The 27942-nt window shown below is 26.9% G+C and overlaps 1 protein-coding gene across 7 annotated transcripts in view; it reads right to left on the bottom strand.

The window, feature by feature from the left end:
- LOC107069084 (uncharacterized) overlaps positions 1-27942 on the bottom strand; it is a 176084-nt gene that overhangs the window by 29927 nt on the left and 118215 nt on the right. For all 7 annotated transcript variants that reach the window (XM_015326057.2, XM_089172357.1, XM_089172358.1 and 4 more), the window contains 3 exons: positions 21237-21381; positions 8152-8274; positions 5811-5999 (listed from right to left, as the gene is read on the bottom strand). In XM_015326057.2, coding sequence (XP_015181543.1) covers positions 5811-5999; positions 8152-8274; positions 21237-21381 — 457 coding nt within the window. The remainder of the gene's footprint in view (positions 1-5810; positions 6000-8151; positions 8275-21236; positions 21382-27942) is intronic.

Genomic DNA, 27942 nt, shown 5'->3' with positions numbered 1-27942 from the left:
GAGAGTAGTCGCACTAGGGAACTGGCCAATTAGAAGTCGATGTCTTTGATTTACACTGCGGACAAGACAATCTCGTTCGCGTGACTAACTATACTAACATCAAAGCTTACTTTGAATAATGCGATAACTATTTTACTTTCCTTAGATATGTTGTCCAAGTGTTATACATCTGTTAATAGATATATGTGTTCAAAAAACAAATTTAAAAAAAAAATTTATTCTTTTAGTAAAAAGTTCATTTGTTTATAAATAATAATTAATTAATTTTTATACAATTTTATTAATCAAATCTGATCCGAATTTTTTTTTTTTTTTTGAAAAAAAACTTCAAATAAATTTGTTTATATTAAATTGTTTATAACAAATTATTTTTTAATTATTAACAATACATTTAAAAAAAATAAAGAATAATTTACGCTTTATAACAATGTTTTTATCAAATCTCTACGATTATTAGTTCTGGAGATATCACTACGTGAGTGAAAGATGAGAATTGTTTATTTATTAAAAAAGTAATTTTTGTTGTTAATTATGTATTAATTTATGTAATTTTAATTATCGATTACACGATTTGAATGTTTTGTCTATCAAAATAGAATGGATATAGTTTGAATGAATTTATTTTAGATAATTGTTTATAAAAAATTGGTAATTTATTATTAACAATATGCTTAAAATATAAATAATTTCTTCTCTTTAAAATGGTGTATTGATCAAGTCTCTACGACTTGTAGTTTTTGAGATATTTCTATATAAATGAAATAGGTTTACGTTGACACACTAACCTACATAATTTCATTCAAAGTGGGTCAATGAAACACTGACCTATATAAATTCCAAGAATTTACGCACGCTTACTACTATTACTACTATTACTATTACGACGAATAATCGTGAATGAATTATAAATGAAAATCTTTTTTTCCTCATATCTTTGGAACGAAAAATCGTATAGACTTGATAAAAGAATCATTTTAAAGCATTAATTATCTTTTATTTATTTAAATAATCTTATCATATTGTTATAATAAAATCAATATTGTTAATAGTTTTTTTTAATCGAATTTTCCTCTCCCCTTTTTTATCATTTTGCTATAAAGATATAATTATAATGAAATCATTGGAATTTTTGTTACGATAACGTTAAATTTAATTTGTTTAATTAAAAAAAAAAATTAAATTACCAATATAAGAAAATTGAAAATTGTAAAAATTTTTTCTGGTAATAGGAATAAATCTACGATGTAATAATTAAATTCGTGTACTAATTTATCACCATTCTGTCGGTTTCTCTTTGTTCTTCTAATCATACGTTTTAACTATATATAAATCGAGCCACATATAGGCTCATAATCCTGATTAACATGAAAGCTTATTATCGTGCAATTATCAACACACCTAATCGTGTACAATAGGTCTATGCATACTACGATGATGATAATCCTAATTAAAGATGAAAGCTTTATTATTCGACAATTAGTATCTATTCTTCTATTCTAGATTAGAAAATAGTTTGATGAAAAAAAATACAACAAAATATTTAACAAGATAATTAATAAAACGACAGTTGTTAGAAATACGTTAATAATTTTAATAAAAAGTCAGAAACGAGCAGCCAATGATGTTCGAGATGATTGTAAGAAAAATATAATTTTAATCCATTAAAAATTTATCCTTTAAATTCAATATTTAAAATAAATAAAATTTTAATACAATGAGACGACTATTTATTAATTATGAACGATTATTAATGATTATTCCTGTATTTGTTTTAAAAGTAAAAAATTCGTGAAAGTGGATATCAAATGAAAGAGAAAGAAAGAGAAAGAGAGAGATAAAGAAACGTGCCGACAATGTTGGTGAAACTTGTCTCTGCGTTTTCATCGGCTAGGACAATGGCTCTAAACTTTCGCGGTGCTACGTTTGGTGAATTTCGATTAGTTTTAAAAACACTTTTACATTCAAACAAACGTCCTAATTACGTTCACTACCAAGTAATTATCGCTATGAGAAAGTCTATTGACCTACATTATGGCACACTTTATTTTGAATCATTTTCGATTTTTATCAACAATCATAAATATTTTTTTCTTTTTTTATATCTTCAATTTTACAAACAAACATTTCTGATGTATTTTTACGATCTGTCGAATATTTATCCAAATATTAAATATTTTGCTTTTAAATCATATTAATAATAAATCATAATAATCTATATAACTCTCGGCTATATGTTTTTTTCTATTTTATAAATATAAAATCTAGAAAAATAATATTATGAGAAATCATTAGAGATTTTTATTCGAGTTAAATAGTAATTACTGACTAGAAAAATATTTACAAAAGAAATAAAAAAAATAAAATAGAAAGAAAGAAGATAAAGAAAAAGTAAAACTCGGAGTATACAAAAAGTTTATAATACTTTTGCGTATGAATATCACATTCACAAAAGGAATTTTGTGAAACTCCAGGTTAGTTAATTGCCGTGCAACCAATGCTACCTAAATTATACCGTATTATTGCATTGTTTAAACGAAAGAAGCATCGATGCGAGTTAACGTGCGTTTCCGCATTCGAAATTATTTCGATACCCGTTTAGTTGAGATTGTTAAACATCCATAATAACTTCGTTGATAACAATTTTCGAAACTGGTTCTATTTAATGAAAGGAATTTTATATTATTTGCTCTTCGGCGAGAACGTTTATTCGAAAATTATTCAACGATAATAAAAAAAAAGAAAAACCTAAAACCAAACAAAAAGTAAAAATGTATTAAAACAAATATGATGAAAAGAAAAAAAAGAGAGAAAAGTACTGTAACGAAGAAATGAGACCAAAATGATATTTAAATCCAATCATATAAGTAACTTCCGTATTATTTTTTATCAGACATTTATTTTGTTTTCATTAAATGACAACTTTTATATTAATTTATTATATATGGTATTCACCACTAATTAAGTAAGCTGTATCGTAAGTTACTTATGACTCTGAATCTAAGAATAAAAGAATAATAAAAGAACAATAAAAGAAAAAAAAGTAAAAACAGAAAAATACAAAATTTGTTTTACCATGATTGTTTTACCAATAGTCGTTGGTATTGGTTGGTTGAAAATTTGTAATTCGTTCTCGAGGGTTGATCGATTTAGAAAAAAATAGAAGATATATATAATATACCTACATATCTATATCTATATATATATATATATATATATATATATATATATATATATATATTATATAGAATATTTATCATTATTATATTTATTATTATATATACATAAAAATAGAAGAAAAACGATAATAGGAGAAATAAATAAAAGAGACGAAGAAGGCGAAAAAAAGAAAGAAAAAGAAGAGGGGGAGGGGAAATGTGTTGAAGGAGAAGGATTACAAGGAAGGGAGGGGGAAGAGAAGTTGGTAAGAGAAAGATGTACGACGTGACCGAAGCAAGCCGCCTCGAATGCCGAAGGGAACGTTTCGTGTAGATTAAAAGACAGCGCCCTACGGCCTTAATTTCCGTCCTACGAATAATTCAAGCATTTTCTATTTCTCTCTCTCTCTTTCTTTTTCTATTTTTCTCATACAAACATATACCCTCTTACTATTTCGTACTCTCTCATTCATTCATTCATTCACTCATTTACTCTCTCTCTCTCTTTCTCTCTTCTACTTTCTCGTACTCTCTCATTTATTTCTTATGTCTCTCTCTCTCTTTCTCTTTTCTACTTTCTCGTACTCTCTCATTTATTTCTTATGTCTCTCTCTCTCTCTCTCTCTTCCTAATTCTCTGTCATTTATTCTCTTTATTAATTCTCTTTATCGTCTTCTTCTACTCCCTCATTCTCTGACTCTTTCACTCTCTCATATATTATTTCTTACTTTCTCTCTCTACTTTTCTCATTCTTTTTTATACACACAACTTTTTCACACACATTCTCTCTCTCTTTCTTTCTTTCTTTCTTTCTTTTTCTCACCTTCATTCATACTTTCTTTCATATATTTCTTTTTATAATTTTGTATTTTATTTTTACTTTTTTTTTTTTTTTAGTTTAGTTCATTTTCTCTCTCCGTTCGTTATTTGTTTGTTCTGTTTTGTTTGGTTTTGTTATTTTTCTATAATATTGTTTATATAAAGAAGGGATATCAACAATTTGATAAATTTGAAGGGTGTGTGAGGGGAGAAGAGGAGAAGTTCTCTTCTCAAGTTTACACTCGTCGTAGACGCGAAACTCTAATAAATCTTGCAACGTCCTACCCGTTATCAAGTCTACTTCGCTCCATTAAATCGGAGTACTACGACACAGCAACTTTCTCAAAACCCTCTAACCCCACCCCTATATCTTCCTCATTCCTCTCTCTTTATCTTAGGTAGATGAACGTCGAATAGAGATTTGAAATTTTCCCGCATTAACCTACGTAAACTTTTGGTGACTTAACATGGAATGACTAAACTTTTTTTTCTTAATTAATTCTCTAATTAAATTCTATCTCCCACAATTTTATATTCTATATATATGTGTATATGTGTGCGTGTATATATGCGAGAAGAATAATTATTATGATTTATCATGCAAATGATTCGAAATTAAATATGAAAATATTAACAAACGAATATATCAGGTCTGTCAATTATCGTTTGTTCATTCATATTCTTTATTTATTAATTAAATAATATTTCAAAATAAAATTCTTCATGAAAATAAAATTGTCAGACGGATCTACTATAATATTATATAAAAAATATTATGATATTGATGAAAAGTCACAAAATCTTGGATTTGTAAGCTGGCAAATTTTACAATGATCATCCTCGGTATATGCAAAAACGAATAAATATTTGACTTTTAAGCCGAGAACATACACGCATGCATACACACACACAAATACACATACACCTATGCAAAGGTACGAGCTATACGGGTTTGGTGATCGCGATAGTGCGTCCTTTGATCATTGGCTCGACCCTCGTCCTCTCATTTCCCAACCCACCCACCTCTCTTCTCTTTCGAAGTTGAGGTAATGGTAGTGGTAGTGGTAGTGGTGGTGTAGTAGTGGTATGGTGATATTTTACTCGTGGAAAAACAATATCGCATATAAATCTTTACAAAACGAAACGTACTAAACGAAACAATATACGGGAAAGCAGCTTTTATGTTATAATCATTGGAAAAGTATGATCCATTTGTCCAACCTAATTGAAATTTGTATCAAACCCTATTGTGTAATCCGCAAGCCAGACAAATATCATACAATACGCGTATGTAAATATTTTTAATATGTACATTCGATCGTATTAACAATAATACAAATAATTATTACTATTGTGTTATTATTATTATTATTACTATTATTTTCTTATTTAAATCCGTTCGTAAAGATTTGTACGCGAGTACGAAATAAAAAACAAAATAAAAAAATATTTTTGATGCGTTTTAACGAGTAAAATAATAGATACGAGAATAAATATATACACACACGCATTTGTCTCAATTTTTTTTTTTATAAAATAAATGATTTTAATAGACTAGAAATATTTTGTATATTATGAAATATACATATTAAATTATTAATTATTAAATCTATTTTATATAAATTTTGATGAAAAATTTAATATCTATATGTTAATTAAATAAATTACATTTATTCTCGATAAATGAAATGAAGAAACGAAATATAAAAAAATAATATAGCACCGGACAATAAGAATGATGACGAGGACAACAATTCGTAACAATAATGACGACATCGAAAACATTGATCGCGTTGCAAGTTCAAGTAAAACGGAGGGTGAATTTTCGTGACTTACATGGGAAGCTGACAGGGGGGTGAGTCTGAGCATTGTGCGCGTTATGGGGGTGCCTCGGGGTCGAGGCTCGTTGTCTACAAAAGCAGAAAACTGCTGTTGTAATCAGACCAGTCATAAACAGGAGCAAGAAAACGAAGGCAGCTGCGAACCAGGTCGTTTGCATGCCCAGGATCGTCGATGCCTCGGAATCTGCAACAAACAATTCATTTTTTTATTTTTTTTTTTTAATAATAATTATTCATTAATGAAATGTTATTATAAATATACAAAAATGTTTTATGAAAAATGGAGAATTTATCGAAAAACGAAGTTTTTAATTTATATATTTATATATTAATAAAAATATTTATTATATGCAAAACTTAGTAAAAAAAAAAAAGAAAATGTATATGTATGTAATATATTACACGTATGCACGCGTACGTATATATGTATGTGAATACGTTTTCGTCGTATTGTAAATAAAATTTGAAATGAAATAAAATGAAACGAAATCAATCAAACATCGAATAGAAGAAAATATTTGTTTTCCCTTTTTATTTTTTTAAAATAAATTTGACTAGCAATTTTTCGTAGTTACAAAACAATGGTATTTCGTATTGGAGAAATTTGTATTTCATATTTGTGTAACCCGTATATATTTTCTGACACTTCGTCGAAGATTACAACAAGAGAACAACCATAACGTTCGCGTACGTTCTCGTTCGGTTGGTTTTCGATCAGATTTCAACGATTGAAATCCAATTCTTGCACACGTGTACATACGAATCTAATGAGTTTTACCCGATCGTTACACGAAACGACGAGAGATTTTCGTAGTAATCTCATTTTCCTGGGCATGTAGTATGAACTGGAATACGAGCCAACGTAAATGGAAGGTGAATATCTCTTTCGTATAAAAAAAGGGAAGAAATGTAATTTTTCCGATCGTTCCAAGCAAAACGGGCGGAGGGCTCTTTGCTTGACGCTAATGCACCGAGATAAACGATTAAATTTTTTCTACGAGAATTTAACCGCAATACGGGAAATCGACTTGAACTGAATCTATGTGCATAATGCGTTTACACGTGTTCTTAACAAACAACCTTTACGAGTAAAAAAAATATTAAAAGGGAGAAATTACATGTACTATTTCTTTTTTAAATTATACGTAATTTGTATAAAATTATAATATGTTATTAAAAATTAATGGAAAAAAAATATTCTTCATGCATTTATCGAGATATAATATTATTGTTATTTTCTCTTAAAAATATAATATATATGTCACAGATAAATTTCAAATATTATTATTATTATTATTACATAAATAAAAATTTGCTTTAAATTTTTATTTTTTTTTATTTTTTCTAAAAGAATTAATATAAAAATAAAATATTACAAATACTATTATATAAAATATAATTTGAATAAATTTTAACATAATAGAAAAATGTGTATTTAGTAAATGTATATCAGTATAATGTAACGCATAGATTTAGTTGGTAAAAGGAAATAAATGAAAATGTGTTGAAAAACAAGTATATTGCATTTCATTGATCGATAATAGGATATAGTTTCTTTTATCCTCGGGAAACTATAAACACGCAGGTTAGTTTCGTTATACGAAGAAAGATCGATGATATAACCTAGACGAGAAGGTACAACTGAGTACTATGACACGAACTCACTTCGTGGTATTACATTTTGTAACGATTACGAAACACGAATGATACCGAAGCTTTTTTCCCCTGTATATACGTTAAAGTAACTTTAATGTTTTATGACGTAAACATGTTCGAATCTGGTCGATAAGAAAAAAGTGTAAACAAAGGTAGAAAAATAGAAGAAGAAAAAAGATTTTTTCCTACATTTTTTTTTTTAATTTTATCCGTGTTATTTTAAAGTTGACAGAATGATATTTCAATGATGTTAGAACAGTTAATAATATGTGTTAGAAAAAATAATGTATTATATTATATTTTACTTATATAAATTGAATTATGAAAAATATACAAATTATTATATATGAGATAACAATTGATTAAAAGAGATGTCAAACATTGAATATAGAACTTTATAACGAAGTTAATTATGAATTTGTAATTTAATTAAATGTTAACATACTACATATACATACAGACATACATATATATGTACGCGTGGGTGTAACATGCAACGTAAAACATAAATTTCTACAATACAGAGATGTCATAATGAATTAAATTAAATAAAATCAAATATTCACATACGGTTGTAGGATATTCGAATTAATGAGATAAATTAAACGATAAGATATTATATTAATTAAAAAAAACTATAAAAAAAGAACAAAATAAAAAAATTAATTTAACAAACTTACTGGCACAGAGAGTGGAGGTTGCTTCATCGGAACCATCGCCACAATGATTGACACCGTCACAAAGTAGATCCGTTTCTATGCAAAATTCGTTTTGAGTACAACGAAAATCCTTGCAGGTGTGTTCTGTAAACAAAAAAAAACAAACAAAAATACAAAACAACGTAGATAATATTTTTCATTTAAAATCATATATTGAATTTTGTGTATGTGTATCTCTCTTCCTCGTTTTAAGGAATGATTGAGTGAAAGAAGTAGTGAGGAAGTAGTGTAGGGTGGGGTAAAAAAAAATGAAGAAAATATTACGGTTTGTCGACAGGTAGGGTAGTTGCTGCTACCCTCATTGAGGGGTCGCACAACCCCTCGAGTCGAGGACTCTCCGTCAGGCGTCGAAGCTTGAATGATAGGCTAGTTTGAAAACGTGCACACTGTACTTTTGGATTAACGTTTTCTATAATACTGATTTTCGATTAGATATATTGAGATAATTTAAATGGATCAAACAATAAGATAACTTATATTCATATCAACCTTTTTCTTTTTTTGGAAAGAGATCATGTTTATAAAATAAATATTAATTCGAAATACAATATTTATGTAAAGAATTTCACATTTACGAATATATATATTTTTATTGAAATAATTAATAAGAAAATAGTTTTCAATAAAAATGATACTCCAATAATATTATTAAAAATAATTGTGAATAAATATATATAAATATATTTGTATATAATAATAACAAATATAACATTAAAATCCTTGTAACTATATTCTTTTGTATCGTTAAATACCATATAATTTAATAAATAATAATTTGCTTCTCTATCTTCTTATTATTTATTAACTACACTATTATCTTCAACTTTTCTCTTTAATTTTATGATCCTTTTTATATTCTTAACTTTTATCGATAATTTATTTAAAATGTCAATACCTTTAGAAGAGAAAAAATAAAACAGAAAGAGAAAGAGTGTGTGTGTGAGAGAGAGAAAGAGAAAGTCGAGAGAGAAGGGGTGTTAACTTCTCAACTTTACAAGCACGATTCATGCCTACCACCCCCTTTATCTTCACCCTTTTTCCCCTTCTTCTCCCTCTTCCTTTCTTAGCATTATCTGCCAAGGAGCTTATTGCTTACCCCCACCACCGAACCTTCTTTTTATCTCTTTTATCGAAGTTTCGATTTTTTCATCTCTTTCGAAATCTTTCTTTTACTTTCTTCGACTTTTTCTTCCTTTTTTCATCTTTTTTTTTACATTTGTCATCTTCCTTTTATTCTCTCTCTCTCTCTCTCTTACTTTTTTGTTACTTGTGTCTTATGTAAGTTAAAATTTTCTTTCTTTCTTTCTTTTTTCTCTTCTTCCAATTCAATTAAACATTATCTCCCGGATAATATAACAGTAGTAATAAAATCAATGGAGAGAAATAATAATCGGATCTGATATCGATAGATTGGTTAAATTAAAATGAATGGGGAGTTTAGTGCACATGATTCCCAAGCATAGGATTTAAATTCACAAAATGTTCTCTCAATTACTATTATTATTTAATCTCGAAATTGTTGATAATATTATCATCGTTTCTCTCGTTTTCATCCTTTAGTAAAAGTCGTATATATTTCCAATAAATTTCACACTTCATACATACATACACATACACGTAACGATGAAACTTCGTCATGATACGTGAAATGTATTTATTATGAAAATATGTCAAAAAAAAAAATAGAAAGAGAGAAAATACTTACACATATACAATCTTTCTAAAAATACAATCAAAATGAAAAAGAAACGTTAAAAAAGTTTAATCAGAAAAGAAGACAAAAAAACGAAAGAAGAGAAAGGGGAATAACAAAGGAGGTATGAGAAAAGAATAAAAATACAAAAAAAAAGAATATAAAACTAAAAGAGAAAGAAATACAAAAAAAAGGTTGATGAAAAAGTTAAGCCGAAGTTTAAATAACTGGTAAATAACTTTATAGTGAAAATCTTATCGGATACGTGGTGGGGTTTCTAGTATAATATTATAACGTAGTTTCTTCTTCATTGTACGCTTCCTGTGTTTTTCCTTGCTCTATTTTTCTTTTCATTTTTCCTTTTTTTTTTTTTTTTTCATTAACGTCGTGTGTGCAGCAGCTTTCAGAATATATGGAAATCTGGTAGAGATGGAAAAGAGTTAAAAAAAAAAAAAAAAATAATAAAAAAAGAAAAACTAAAAAAATGAGTGTGTGGAGAGAGAGAGAGATGGATACTATGACTGCATCTAGGTGGATGTCCGTAATCAGGATGAAAAAAAAAAAATTAAAAAAGAAAAAGAAAAAGAAAAGAAAAGAAAATAGGAAAAAGGAAAAAAGAAAAGAAAAATTACGGACGAGTATACGCTCGTAATTTTGTCATAACGAGATGTATACATGTACAGTGTGTCCCATTTAAATAAATCTACTTAAATATCTTCGAAATTATAGATGATACATAAAAATGTTTCTTAGACAAAAGTTTTATGATTTAAAGGAAGCATATTAAGTATTTCGATATTATTAGTTTTTGTTTTGTAAATACACTTGTAAAGGTTACACTCTTTGATTTTTGTAACAATGCAATTATATATTTTATAAAGCACCAATTTAGTGCAGGTTTTTAACTCTTATCGATCATAACTCGAAACTTGTTCTTTTAATAAATAATTATTAATTAAATAATTTTAATAATTACATATATTTGTAATACTCTTTAAAAAAAAAAAAAATAGATCATTTCTAACGATAATGTTATTCTTATGATATTGAAATTTTTTTTATTTACATATTTATCGAAACCAGCTGAAACTTTTAACGAGAATCACGTAAAAAAAAGCTGACGAATGATAAGATAAGATAAATCTCTATATAAAAGTATCGAATTACTTATGACGATGTTGTGTGTTCCTATATAATAAAATACATATATATATTTATAAAAATATGTCTTTCGATTATAATAAGTCCAGTGTAATGACTTTAATTTTTTCTTTTTTTTTTCTTTGTCCATCTTCTATTAAAAACGATCCTTATCAAAAAGTTTCCTCTTCACACTCGTCTTAATCCCCGGATCTGCCCTTTTTAATAACGGATCTCTTTTTGTCACGGAAGTCGGTGCCTTTAAATGTGCTCATTAAGCGTATTCGTTATCACGGTCGGTGATACCGGATATCCGATAAATCGTGCAGCGAACGCGTGTTGGAAAAAAAATCTCGTCGGAGAAAAGAAAAGAATCCCCCCTCCCCAAAAAAAAATGTAAAAAATAAAAGAAGGGTAGTAGAAAATTTTCTACTATTATATATTTCAAGAAAACCTCGGGTAAAAATCCGACGAAATTATTCAACGGACGACACTCGCCTAAGTCGTCTTTTAAATCATCCGTCTCTTTTTTTCCTTTTTTCTTTAATATTATTTTTTCTATTTTTTGTTCAATTTTCTGTTTGATCAAAATTTTAATCATACCAAATTCATCAAGCACAATATTCATTAAAAATGTTTTTTTCATTAATTTAAGAAACATCGTCAAGAATAATTCAACAATATAACGTATTCTTATAAATTATTTCATTTTAAATGAAAATGAATTCTTGAATTTATTTTATAATCAAATTGATAATTTAATCTAATCGTAATATGAAAACATCAATAACATTTTGTTAATTAATTATTAAAACAAGATTGTGATATATGTACCAGACAAAAAAATAATCAAATAAACAAAGTTATTTTTCTCTATAAAAAAGAAGAAGAAGAAAAAGAAAAAAACAAGAAAGCAACAACACATACGATAGATGGCCAATTATTAAATCGTTTAATATAATTAAATAATTTAAATTTTAAAATAATAATTAAAGTTTAAAATAATAAATTAATTTAATTAATTAATAAACTAATGACGAAGTTTCATATATATATATATAATAAGAAAGAAATGAACAATGTCATTTGACTGTTATTAGTACGTAACAGCATAGAATATTATTTAAACTCAAATAATGATCCACTTGTGATCGTATTCCAATACTAATATTATATATATATATATATATATGAATGAGACTCGAACCTTATCGTTAACGTAGAGAGAGAAAACAGAAGCAAATTCGTCGAATAATCAAACTACATGACTACCACTGAAGCATCGGCTAATTTCATTAATTAATAGCTCGTTCACAGAATAATCCTGTCTCATCGATTCGTTCGCATTTAAAACGCATATTTAAAGTAATATTTATCTAGATATAGTAATATGTACATTTATATACACACACGCATACACGCGCACATATATTACTAATAAAAAAATCGAATACACTAATAGATTTAGTTAATAAATCGAATAACTTTTTTAAATAAAACATTTTTCAGCATTCTTTTTAAAATCATACAATGACACTCGTATATATTTTTAATATACTTATAAGTATAAATGACGTAAATTTTAATAAATAATATATATCTATAGTAATACATTAATTTCGTATAACTTACACATTAAATTTCAAACGTTGTTAACACGAAGAAAATACGTTTAACTAGATGTTTATAACAGGACGAGTAAAATAAGACTGATCGTTTCGTAACATCCCGTGTGCTTATCGCCTAGAGCAATACTTGGAAAAAGTATACACACGCACACACGTATAAGTCAAGGACAGCGTAGACCATACGAGTTGTTTATAATACTCGTCATATATATATATATATATATATATATATATATATATATATATACAGAATATACTTTTATTCTCGAAATCTTTGCTTTTTTTCCTTTTTACAATTTTTAACCGTATTACATATTTTATTTTATTATTTTTTTTTTTGCAAAGCAGTTTATGATAAATAACAAATCAAATTTAACTCATGAATTTATACGTAAAAGTATATTTTCAATTAATAATTTACATAGTTTTCTTTAGTTCATCTTTGACGAATTAAATTATTCTTGTTACTACTTATTCATTAATTAATTTTTTCTCTTTTACGAAATATGTATCATATACGTAGAATTTCAATACTATTTTGATCGATAGTGTATAAGATTTCGTAAATATTATTTATATATTTATAGAAAAAGAAAGAAAACCGAAAAAACTGTGCTTAGATTCGACGTGAAATTTATACATTTTTATATTAGAATAAAATTTACATCCATGATAAATAACTCAGAATTTATATGTATATATGGTCATATAGTTATGCTATAGGTTATGCATTTTTCTTTTTTATTTGTGTGTGTATGTATGTGTTTAAAGAATAAAAAGATGAAAGATGAATTTTCAACGAATCGATCCAACTTTAAAGAACACATACATACATACATATATAGTATATTCGAAGAAGCTTAATCTTCTTCTTCTTCTTCTTTTCGCACTATTATGACCTAAATTCTGACTTTTATTCTAAACTCAAATATAATCTGTCGACAAAGTTGATCGTTGATTCGCGTGTAGAAAAGTTCCCATATATGTGTGTTATGTGTGTGTCTCAAGTTTACTCGAAGGAAACTTCGTAAGAGTTGTGTCGACGTTTAGTTTAATAATACGTCGATGAAACGATGTACAACAATGTGATAATAACTAGAAGAATGTACTATGAATAGAAACTATGAATAGAACTATCTTAAAGAGAACGATGAAAGATTCATTTCAAGTTCTATTTCATTCATAATATTTCGTCAATAATAATTTTTAAGATTTAATGTGCAAGAAGATATATTATAAATAATTTCTTTATTTAAAAATATAATAATTCTTAGTATAATAATTATAATAAAAATAATTCTTTACTATTAGTATATTCATTTATTGTTACGTTTATTTAAAAAATTTTTTTAATAATAATTAAATATTTATTCAAAATTTGTACGAATATAGTAGTAATTGTAATAAGAGGATTATTTATTTGATTAATTTTATTTCATTTATTTCAACAAATTAAAATATCCCGTTAAATTACATTAATAAAAAAATATCCAAAACTGTTATACTTTTATTTATTTATTCTAACTTTGATAATAATATTATATTACGAATTTACTACGAATGTTATAATAACTATCGTTAAAAAAAAAGAATCATTTACTCGTTTTATCGTTTTATTCGTAATATTATTTTTATTATTATCAATGATAATATCTACGAGCATAATTCGTTGTAATTATTTCCCATATCGGTAAAAAAAAAGAACAAAGTAAAAAAATATATCGATTGCTATATCTTGCAAAGGGCCTCTCTCTTATTCTAATTTGAATTTAATTCTTTTATTTTTCATTTTTAAAAGTCACTAAAGGTAAAAAAGGGATCTCTCGTAAAAGTGTCAGCAAAGAACGGAAGGAAATCTCAGCAATGATGTATGCACACCCTTCGTGTTCGTCACTTCGAAAAGCTTCCACCACCCCCTTCTACTTTTTATTTTTCTTTTCTTTTCTTTTCTTCTTCTTCTTCTTCTTCTTCTTCTAAGAACTTTTCTTTATCATCAAATCGAATTTGACGGCACGCTAAGTATGCATACGTGTTTGTGTATATGTGTGCGAGTTTTATCATTTTATTTTTAATAATATTCTTCTATCTATCTTTATTTTTATTACAAATTAAATTGCCTGGCCACTGAGAGAAAGAGAGAAGATAAACCACCAAACGAGATAAAAGATATACACCAGAAGATTAAAAAAAAAAATTTACATTTTACTCGTTTCTCCCTAGGAAATATCCCTGGGAAAACAAAAAACCGAATGTGGTAAATAAAAAAAAATAAAAAGAATTTAGATTAAAACCGCAACATCATTTTTCTTTTATTCTATTGAGATTTCAAAAAAAATTCGATATGGTGAAAGATTAGACAAATAAATAAAAAAAAAAAAAAAGAAAGGAATAAAATAACAGTAAAAAGAAAAAGACAAAAAATCACGGCTAGTGCTTATTATTATTATTATCATTATTATTACATCATGGTAAAATTATGATTGTCAATCGATCGACCTAATTACAGTTCTACCTTTCTACGGTAGTTCCTAAGAAAAGAAAAGAAAAGAAAAAAAAAAGGAGAAACAAAAATATATGTGCACATTATAAAATCACGAACTTCAATCTGGAATAAAGTTATGTGAGATTTTGAAAATACGATATTATGCAAGAGCATTATCGTAATAAAAAAAAAAAAATCAAGTATCACGAATCGTTGATTAATCGAGATACAAGGAATAAAAATTAAAAACGAGCGGTAAAAGAAAAATGATTTCTTTGAATAATAATTGACAGTAACAGTTAATTATGTAATAATAATAATAATAATAATAATAAAAAATATAAGTTAAATTGAGACACGAGGAAATAGAATCAACGTGAACGTGATATATGTAGAAAATATGTTTCTCAGGTAATAATATTAATCGTTGGAAGACGTACAACATCAAACTAATTATGTTAATAAATAGATCGATGCTTACGAAATAACAATAACAATTTTAATTAGTCAAACTGTAACAACTAGTGAAGGTGTGAAATTATATGCAATAGCGAAACAATATGACAAACTTTGAAGAAGCAATTTTCGTTGGATGTAACACGTAACCTATGATAGTTTGTATTACGTAGGAAGGCATCGTGTAAACGCATAAACACATTATTTGATTATACCAAGATATTCTATAGCATGTTCGGGGAATAGTAAGGAAACTTAAAAGAGAGATAGAGATAGATATGATAGATATGAAGATATAAACAAGGATAGAAGATCTTGTTGTATGAAGAGTGAAATCTGAATGCTTTAAGAGAAAGAGAAAGAGAGAGAGAGAGAATTTACGTGCACAGGGATGTATACATATGTATGTGTATGTGTGAGAGAGACATCCATATGGAAATTATCTCCTACCACTTCAACCCATTTCCATCTAATTCTCCATCATTCAAGGAACAATCTTATGATGAATATTTCGTTTCAATGAAAGTATACAAAGACAAAAGAGATAAAAATAATGAAATTGATTTAACGAAATATGAAAGAAAAGAAACATATTATACATATTTTTTATTAATAATGATAATAAAAAATTTAATGGAAAAAGTTGAATTTATACTATATCAAATTTCTTTTTATAATAAAAATGAATATATATCAATTGCACGCTTTTGACATATTTTCGATAAAATTCGAATAAAATGGAGAATAACCAAAAAGAGAGACTGGATAAAATTCATATTCGGGGGGAATATTGTTAAGTCGATTCTTTTGACAATAACGGAACATTAAATTCAATTAATTTATTCCATATATAAATGTAAAAAATAATATTAAATGGTAGTTAAAACGAATGATAATATATGAACATAAAAGTAATTATATTTAATATTCCGTGGGATAGGATATTAAAGGGAAAAAAAGGAAGGGAGGGGGAGGGATTTTATTGAAAGCAAATCCCATTGATAAATAAATGATATCGATGATATGAGATAGGATATGAAAAATAATCAGGATAAATATTGAAATAAAATATAATTGATAAACTGAATAAAATGAAATGAAAAGAAGAAGAAAAACAAGAAAAAAAAGGGGGAAAAATAGGAAGAAATTTGAAAATTTCGTTCAATTGGTTGTAAGGATAACGACCATCTTCTCTCCCCCCTCTTCACCCCCTATATCGAATAGAAAAGGTCAAAATGGAGTCAATTTTAAGGAAGAACGTTTTATTATGGTGGTTCGTTGGTAGCAGGAATTACGAGAAGAGGATTGACTTTAATGTCAGGATTAGGAGCTGCAAACCGAAACCCGAAGGATAATCCCTAACGGGGCGGAGTCAATTAAGTCAAGTTAAGGTATCCTATACTCTAAGGATATCCCTTTGGAATCCTTGAAATCGCTCTTCAGGATCAAGCATGTCGGACTGTTCCTATCGATTCGATCGCCGTCTACGTTCCTTCTCTTTCCTACATTCTACTATTACTTATCTATCTTACTCTATCAATCCATTTATCTATCTATCTATCTATCTATCTATCTATCTATCTATCTATCTATCTATCTATCTATCTATCTATCTATCTATCTATCTATCTATCTGTCTATCTCTCTCTCTCTCTCTTGCACATAATTCTTATTTGTATTCTTTTACTTTAATATAAGAAAAAGAAAAAAATATACAAAAAAGTAATTGATAAAGACGACAGAAGATTTTAGTTTTAAAAAGATTAATATTAACTTGATAATTATTAAACGTTTGAATAATATTAATTTTTTGATCGATATAAAATAAAATATACGATTTATATAGAAATACGGTCTGTTCCAAAATCTTATTTCTATCTTTCCCAACGAAAAAAAAAAAAAGAAAGTTAGGAGAAATATAAAATGAGATTTTAGGAAAGAATTCACCCATTGTTTTAAATGTAGTTTTTGAATATTATTTTTGGTAAGTAAAATAAAATACGATTATTCGGAAACAAAATTCATAAATTGTTAACGTAATTTTCGAATATTATTTCTGTCGAAATGTGCTACATTCTAAAATCATATTTCTCTGTTTCTCTCTCTCTCTTTTTAAACAAAAAAAAAGAAAATGAGAAAGATAAAAATAGAAACTACAAAAAAAGAAAAGTAAAGTAAAATAATTTACAAAAAAAAAAAAAAAGAAACAAATTATACTCGACGATAATCAAAGATATTTGTAAAATAATTTAAAATCGGTCGAATAAAGAAGAAAATAAAAGTAAAAAGAAAAAAAAGCTTTAAAGATTTTTATCGGCTTCTATCCCTATATATATTTAGAAAATGATTTATATAAAATGATTTACAGAAATAAATCTACTCGATAATAAATGAACTTAATGGATATCACTTTAATGGGTCAAATAAAATCTGGGATTTATCTTAATCCTAAGTTGTCCTAACACTAACTCACCTTCTCCCCATTTCTCCTCTCTAAAAAAGAGACAGAGACAGATTGACACAAAAAGAGATAGAGAAAGTGAGATAAAGGTAGAAGATTAAGAAAAGGTAAATTAACTTGATAATAAATGAAGTTTGAAGATCACATTTTAGAGTTGAATTAAATCAAACATTTTTGAAAGATTTTCTTTCTTTCTCTCTCTCTCTCTCTCTCTCTCTATTTCTCTTTCTCTTTTTCTTTCTCTTATACATCTGTGACAAGCTTCCGTAGTTTCTAACGAGTGCAGTCGACGTATTACCACGCATTCATCCTTTGTGCCAAGCCCAAAATCCCAGACTCCCAAGCAGCCAACGAACTCCTGGGTACGTTTTCCACGCGGTTATTAACGCGAAGCTGGTTATTTTCCACGTCCAAGTCTCCTAACCGTTACAACGAAGTCTGGTAAATCACGCTTCGCTGGAGAATACCTAGAGACTTTACAAATGTGTACGTGTGGTTTGTGTGTGTATGTTTCTATATATATATGTGTGTACGCACACACACATTACTCGCTCGTATGAGTTTTCCATGTCTATCTCTCATTTTCCTACCTTTCCTCCCCCAGTATAACCCCCTTTTCTTTTCGTGTCTCCCAAAATTTCGCGTATTCTCTTTTACCTCTATTTCCCCCCCCCCCCACCGCCAATTTCTTTCTTTCTTTTCTTTTTCCTTTTTTTTGTTACAATACTTATACCAATGATATTTAAAAAAATTTTGAAAATAGAGAAAAAATAAAAAAGGAAATAAATATAGAAAAAAAAGAAAGATTATAAATCTCGAAATCGATTGGTGACATGTTTTTCTTCTTTTGTTTTTATATATATATATTTTAGAAATTTTTCGAACGAAAGAAAATTAAAAAAAGAAAGAAAAAAAGAAAAGAAAAAAGAAAGAAAAATTTTCTGGAAGAGGGCAGGGGGGAGGGGAACAAAATTTGTCGTGCAATCGATTCTGAACTATTTCTATGCGCATAACGCGCGTGTAAACGGGATACGGGATTGATACGGTCCTGAATTCTATTCTGTTATCCGTGAATGATAGCAACGTATCCAGGAAGCGAGTAAAAGCTATGTGAAAGCGTGATATTGAAAGGAGGAAAAACGAATGCTTTGGTATGGATGGGAGGGGAAGGAGAAGGGGAAGAGTTGCATCGAAATCGATATGTGAATACCTATACTTGTACCTTTTTTTTCTTTTTTTTTCCTTTACTGTGAGAGGAATGATAAGATCGTTCGAAAAATATCTTCGAATATTGTATTTTGATAAAAATACATTTTTATATATTTCTTTATCATTCAATTCTTTTTTTATTTTCTTTTTTTTTTTTAGAACAACAAGATTTCCAATAACAAGTTTTTAAATGATAACAAAAATTTAATAATTGTTCTATCGATAAAAATGCATTCTGTTTTTTTTTTGGTTCTTTTCCATCTTCTATCGACACTGCATTCAATACCATTTTATATATTACATTAAATTTTACGAATATTTGTCAATGTAATTTTAAATATTATATTGAAACTAGTTATAATATAATATTAATGCGCGCGTATAAATTGCACACACATATTTTCTTGTTAAAATATTAAACAAAAATGTCATACACGTATAAATATTACTTATGTTTTGTAAGAAAATAAATTGAACGAAATTATGAATGTTTTCTCAAACATAATAATAATATCTAAAATGCAGTTAGTAGAATAATCATAAGATAAACGATTCGTCATAATGACAAGGACGAAGTAATTAATGAAATTGTTAGGAGAGACGTGATGCCTGGGAATAGTTCGTAGGGTAAAATTGTACCATATGCGGGTAGAAACTTGTGCATGTATGAAACTTGATAGTGGTGGTGGTTTGGTAATTGAATCGTTCGTGAAATTCCTACGATGATTGTGGGATGAATGCTTGACGCGATATTTAGTACCGTGCTAATTCAAAACCGATCAAAACCAAATATGCCTTTATGATTAATCAAACCAATAATGTAATATCTATTATTTTTTTGTTTCTTATTATATAGTCTGTTTTTCTTTTTTTTTCTCTTTTTAACACATAAAACATCAAATTTATGTTAAATACAAAAATTATTTTAAAATAATAAAACCAATTACATCAACCAACACGTCATATTATTCCAACTATGTAGTAATATATAGTAATTAATAATATATAGTATTTTATTATTTATAATAAAATAATATAACTATATATATTACTATATATTACCAATTATTATTACAATGACATGATTTAAGGAAAAAACAAAATCTTTAAACGTTCATTGAAAAATTAACTTTTTTCCATTTACCACACTTAGAAAAGACGAAAAAACGAAACATTTCAAACTGAACCAAAGATTAAAGATTAAAGAGGAAATTGATAAAACGATAGATTAATTGATTGAAAATATTTTAGAATCAAACGGGGGATGGAATATAAAACGAAATGAAATATCAGTTGTTATGGGTGTTGGTGAAGTGATAATTTGAAATTTATGAAGATATGGGCCGCTTATGTTGAAAGTGGTCTAACTCCATTTTCCAAAAAAATCGAGTTAACTACCATAATAGTTACATTTTTTCATGATCTTTTCATTCTCAATGTGTTACAAATATATTTAATATCATGAAGATATTGTAACAAGAAAATTTGCCGATCAACAGAATGATGAAAAGTTTATTTTAAAAGTGACTTATCTTCATTCGTCATTTACTATTTTCCGGTTATACGTGGTTATTGTACAACTTCATGTTATGTATCAATAAAACTTTTGAGGTTGCTTATATTCCGAGTAAATATAATAATATTTTATTGTAAATAAAATGAGACAAAAAGATTTTGTAGTAACAAAATTATTAGAAGACGCAAAAAATATGTTGGATGTGTTGTCATTCGTGGTTAAAAAACGCATATTATTCACTTAATAATTGCCACTATTTTAATAGGAAATATAAACTTAAAGCCTTTAGATACACTTAAGCAGTATAACTCATTAGTATCTTGTATGTATATGTTTCATTGCTTTGAAACGCAAACCCTTCAATATCTCGATTCAAACATAAACGGAATTATGCCGCTTTCAAGATAAGCGACTTATATAGAGGATTTTGGACGAATGTAATGATCGAATTTAATACTCACTAGGATCCTTGACGGCAGTGATGACGAGACGGAAGCCATTCATGTTGGTACCCCAGGCGTCGGTGACGTATCTCAACGTCACGAAGTTGGTACGAGTATAAATCGCACCAACGCTGTTCTTCGTGTTTCTGCAGGACAGGTCAGCCTGAAAACAAAAGATAGAAAAATATCCCATGTATTCGTCAGTACACTTTTTCGTTCATTTATATGAACGTTTTATTTATATATATATATATGTTTGTGCATACATGAAGTGTGAAAAGATAGATAGAAAGGAAAAGAGAGAGAGAGAGAAAAAATAAAAAATAATACAACCAACGCGTGTGCTTTTATCTATTTATTTCTATTTCTCTATTTTCTTTCTTTCTTTTTTCCCTTTTTATCTTTTTTTTAACCTTTCCCCTTAATTCTAAAACTCAAAATTTACGAGCGACCTATGGTTTTGCTTACCGTTATGTTACACGTTGCAAAGAAATAAATTTATTTTGTTGTAGTAACAACGCTGGTTTGATCAATGACAATGTATTTTTAGTTGTAGTTTATTTTAATTTATTTTTTCTTAAAATAATTCAAAAATATATTGTCAAATCGATGCAATATTAGTCGTCGTTTATAGTAATTAACGATAAATATTTTACTTTATCGTATATAATTACAGTTACTACAACAAAATTAAATTTCTAATGAAATTGATTTTAAATTGAATTGCATTATTTTCTATTAATAACATAAATCATTGTATAATTCCATAAATGTAAATTACAACTAACAATATGTGGGAAAAAATTTGTAATTAAATAAATAAATCTACATTACTTAATAAGAATAATATCCAATTCATGGGAGAAATTATTCAGACAAAAAAAAATATATATATATTATAATGGCACGAGATACAAGAAAAAAAAAGAAAGAAAATAAAAAAAATAAAAAATACTTAATAGCATATAATTGTTACAGGAAGAACAAATAAAGACTATGCATAAATGTAACACGTGTGTGTTGACGGTGAGAGAGAGAGAGAGGGAGGGTAGAGGGGCTATAGAAGGAAGGTAACAACTTGTTGAACGTGAAAAACAAAACGATAAAAAATCTTGACTAAAATTTCAAACGTAATTTTCACGTTTCGAGTTCACCTCCCTTTCCTATGCACTCTCCTCCCCGGTCTTCTATCTTTCTCCTCAACCTAACTGGAGCTTTATTTTTTTACCCCTTTTTTTATCTTTCTATTCTTTTTCTTTTTTTTTTAAATTTATTTTTTTTCTTTTTCACGCCCTATTCAGGGAAAGGTACCTTCGTTATCACAAAATATTAGCCGTTCTGTCCTAGCTCGCTTAATAACTGTCTTCTTGCCGGGCCAATTAGTGCGAGCGGGCTGCTAAGCCTGGAGCGGATAATCTATATTTAATTACCCCCTTTCAACCTCCCACGCGAACACACGACCTTCTACGGTTTAAAATATACGCATATATATGTATATATATATATATATATATATATATATATATATATATATATATATATATATATATATAAAATGAGAGAGAAAGAGGAATGCATGTATGGTACACCTGCCTAATAGTCGACTGCATCGAACAAGTGAGAATAATTAGCCCAATGTATATATGTATGTGAATATAAGTAAATAGAAAATCCTAGTGACAAAACTAAACAAAATATATATTTAATAAATGTAATATTATGTATATGTAAATGTAATATATACATGTTTATATAAATGTAAAATTTATATGATAAATATATGTGTTGTACACATATACATATTATATTATGTATATAATATAATGATTTTTTGTTTCTATATTTCCGTATCTATCATGCGTATATAAGTGTATTCTTTTACATAAATACACTGGGTATTTTATAGATAGTAATAGGAAGAAAGAGGGATGAATATACGGTACAGTTACCTAATAGTCAACTACGAAAGTAATTATTCCAACATATGTATGTACATATATATATATAAGATGCTATAAGATAAATATATATGTGTATGTTGATATATTATGTGTATATATAGGATTTCTTGTTTCTGTATAATATTATACTGGTTGTTACATTTGAAATAGATATACTCAGATATTTTAGATCCAACGATTTTATAAATAAATATTTGTAATTTAATCAATTTTCTAAATCATACACAATATATACATATTTATTATTACAATAATTATTCAAATTTTTATCGATAGAAGTCGATAAAGAAAATTTTTTTATTATGTTAAATCGTATAAGAGAAAATATAATAACCAATTTTCAATATGTACATACTTTTTTAATAATATATTCATAATATTCGATATATCGATTAGAATTGTATGAAATGAGACACCGGTTATATGGGAGAAAAATTTGCCAACGTAACTAAACGATTTATCACCTTTTCTCCTTTTTCTTTCTTTTCTACACACACAACACACACACACACATACACACATAGAGAGAGAGAGAGAGAGAGAGAGTCACAAATATATATATGGATCATATATGTATATATGCATATTCTACGTACATTTTCACAATTTGGAGTTATTTTCAAGCGTAGTATGGGGGTAGCAACGATTAAAAGGGAAGATTTAGAATGTCACCATGCCGTAAGTTGAATTCCTATTCTCCCTCCGACAAAGGGATGATCTTTTCCAACAGCAAAAATGTCGAGAATAGAAAAGAGAAAGAGAATGGAAGATAGAAGATGGTTTCATCCCTTATCTACGGAAGGATAAGGGGAAGAGAATTGGAAAGGGGTGGACATGCGGTGAGAAAAGGGAGAAAATAAAAAAAGGAAAGAAAAAGGCAGAAAAATGGAATCCAAAAAGGATGCCATAAGATCGAATACACACACGCACGAATCATGCATATACACACACGCACGAATCATGCATATACACACACACACATATGTATATACAAATACACTATCAATTAAAAGTTAAGAAACATTGGTTAATTTTTTTCAATAAATTCAAATATGACCTATAAATTTCAGAATAATTTCAACACGTTATGTTATTAAAAAATAAAATGGTAATGTATATCAAAAAGCACGTTTTTGATAATTATGCGAAACGTGAATGAGAGACAGAAAATCACTTTTTTTATTAACGTTAAGTTTGATATAAATGAATGTTCAAGAAAAACATAAGCTATCTAATCAACATTTACATAACTGCTTTCATACTAGTTCACGTGAATATGATAACCCTAAAGAAGACTTTGTAGTTGATATTTTAATACAATTTTCATTTATAAATTATTCTACTAATGAAAGAAAATAAACAAGAAAAAAAATATATAAACAGAATGAAGAGAATAATAGATGAGCTAACGAGTTTTATACAAAAAATAAATTTTTTTTAAATTTAAAACTCGGTTAAGCTTGGTTTTATATAATATTTTACAATGACAAGAGAGAGGAATTAAAAGATGATAATATTAAAGTATGACAATGATGCGTACCTTGTCTCATAGTTTTTAAAAGTATTAGTAAATTTTAATTCTTTATTTCATACGCATAATTTTTCTTTTTTTCTTCTTCTAAAAAAAAAATATTATTTCAAATGAAAGAAATATCGTACTTAATTTTATTATATTAAAATTCATCCAACGAAATTATTATTTGGGAAAATTTGTTAATTTCGCGTATTATATTTTCTCGCATAATAAGCATTGGATAGAATTTTGTAAAAAAAATTGTTGCATTTTAATTATACTTATTTCTACGTATGGCTACTTTTTATAAAATACACGAATGAAAAAATATTATAAAAATTACTGTATTCTTATTTAAAAAAAATAATACTTATACATTGTCCAAATTACATTAATAAAACGTGAAAATATTTTAATTCCAAGTAGAATTTTTCTATAAATGCATGAATAAACATATTATAAACATTATTATTGACATCCTAACATTAATCATTTTTAAATATATTAATTTAAATAATCTACGGGAATAAAAATTATAGAACATTTTCTTTTATAATGTCTTATATTTCCAAGTATATATATATCTTTCACTTGATATAAATAAAAAAGAACAAAATAAATAAAAAACAAAACAAAAATAGAAATTAAAAGTTTACAAAAAAAAATATTTCAAATATTTGATAGATTAAATAATTAATAAAGTTCCCATCTTTGATTCTTTTATTTTATTCTATGATCCCAAAGGAAACGTTTGAATGAAAGATATTTTATATATTTATTTATAATGTATATATATAAACTTATATAGATGAATAGATAGAAACAAGGAAGAGAATCGAGCTGACGAGCGTTAGGGTGAAAAGCCCCTTTCTAGCGGTGAATCAACCCTCGACACAAATCGATAAACTACCCCTGTTTCCATTTGTTAAGACCTTAGCCGTTCAAAGGTATTCAGAAGTGTTCAAGACAATTTATCTCGGCGTATAAAAGGGTCACAACGATCTCTTCTATATACACCCTACAACCTACACCCTATACCCTATACCTTCTAATCGTTTAGTTAATCGAGCCGATAAAACCATCACCGATACAACATCAACCCCGTAAGAAAACAAAAACAGAGGAAAAAACAAAACAAAACAAAAATAAACAAAAAGAAAAAACAAATGAACGAGAACGAAACATTTCGAATGATTTTAACGAATAAACTTTATCATCAAACTGTACTACACTGTTATTAAAAAAAAAAAAAAAAAAAAAAAGAGGAAGAAAATGTCACGAAAATTTATAAAAGTAATATTTACAAAAGTTAACGATCGAAAACAGAAATAGTTTAAATTCGCTGTGAAACCCTTTTTATTTATTTTTTTTCTTTTTCTTTTTTTGTTTGTACGGGTAAAAATAGTCGCATCAAAAAAATGTAAGGGAAATTGATTGAATATTTAAATAAAAATAAAATGTGCGATATATTTTATACGATCCAAAAAATTATGGATCGTAAATTACAGAAATATTTTGTCTAAACAAGGATTTATTATTATAATTATTATTATATTATAATTATAATAATAGAATCCCAGCAATTAATACTATCGATCGAGTATATCGTATTTCGATTAATTATTAATATACGTGACGTTTAAACTAATTTTAATAATAACCTATAATATATAATCGATAAATATCTATATCATGATTTAAATAACAACGTTCGATCAAGATAATAGATAAATAAATAAAAGAAAAATAAAAGGATTGAAAAGTTGATTTTTTGATCGATCGATTATTATGTTCCAATTTAATCGAGATATTTTCTTTAATATAAATACATATTATAATACTCTAATTGTAAATATTATAATAATATATCTTATACACACTTAATTCGATGTTCCTTACTTTTGTATACTCTTGTACCTCTTGAAAGGTTCTCGGAAAAGAATGTTCTGACGTTTATCATAATTGCATCTTGCGGTTTTCTCTCCACCCTTCTTCATCTTTTTCTTCTTCTACTTTCCCTTTAACTTCTATCCTCTTGCTTAATTTTTTTTTTTATTTTATGCTACAAAACCAACGCATTTTCGAACAAGAACAGAAGAGAGTTAAAGAAAATTTGTATCCGGAATTTAAGTTTTTTTTCGTTGAAAGAGACGAGTAACCATGAATTATGTATAAGACGATTTTCATTCCATTTTTCTTTCATAACTTTTTTTTTAAAAAAAAAGATCATTTTTAGAAAGTTTATATCACGTTATTTCTTTTTCTTTTTTTGAATTTGAAAATACGACGATAATAATGAAAAAATCTTATTCTCTGAACAATTATTTTATTTTATTATCTATTAAATTTCTTATCACACATGGATGACACATACGCATGATGTGCTTAAGTATAGAACACGTAAAAAATTATATTTCTATAATACATAATAATTTTAATAGAAAATAATTCAGACAATATATTTCATATTATAAATAATTGAGTTATATAAAATAATACTGTTATAATTATTGTCAAATAAAATCTTTACAACCCGGAAGATCCCATAAGTACTATCAATATAATTATTATATATAACATTAATATATTATTTATATATAATATAAATAATTAAAATATATAAAATAAAACCTAAATAAAAATTATACAAAATGATTTGACTTGTTTAATACAAAACATTGTCATAACTATTGTCAAATGAAGTCCTTAAAACCCTCTAAGATTCCATAGATACTATGACTCTCTTATCTTAAAAAAAGGGAACTTAATATCACCGATTTATCGTTTTCGTAAGAGCCTATATAAAGAGGCTTCTACTATATAGGTATAGCAATCAAGCAAGCATGCAAGCAAGAAACCAAGCAAGCATATAAGAAAGTAAGTAAGCAAGCAAGCAAGCAGGCAGGCATAGGGTCTTTCCTTCGTTGTATACGATACTACCAACCCTTTATACCCCAACCAACCCCTCAACCAACCCTTATTCGTCTCTCTCTTTCTTTCATCGTCTTATTCATCAAACTTTATAACGTTTCTCTCTTGAATGTAGACGATACACCTTAGGTATATAAGATATGTACCACTAACAATCTAGGACACCAAACAACCCTAATTCAGTTTACTTACACATGATTATTTTCACTAAAATTGACCGCAAATAAAAAAATATAATCATTATACATATTTTATGAATATAAATTAAATAAAAGTATTGTAATATTTTATTAAATAAAAATATCTATTTATCTGTAAC

The sequence above is a fragment of the Polistes dominula genome, unplaced genomic scaffold, assembly GCF_049000335.1.
Source record: "Polistes dominula isolate Pdom_NZ unplaced genomic scaffold, Pdom_raw_medaka contig_73, whole genome shotgun sequence".
Taxonomy (NCBI): domain Eukaryota; kingdom Metazoa; phylum Arthropoda; class Insecta; order Hymenoptera; family Vespidae; genus Polistes; species Polistes dominula.
The sequence above is the reverse complement of the archived record's forward strand: the minus strand, read 5'-3'. Positions and strand labels throughout refer to the sequence as shown.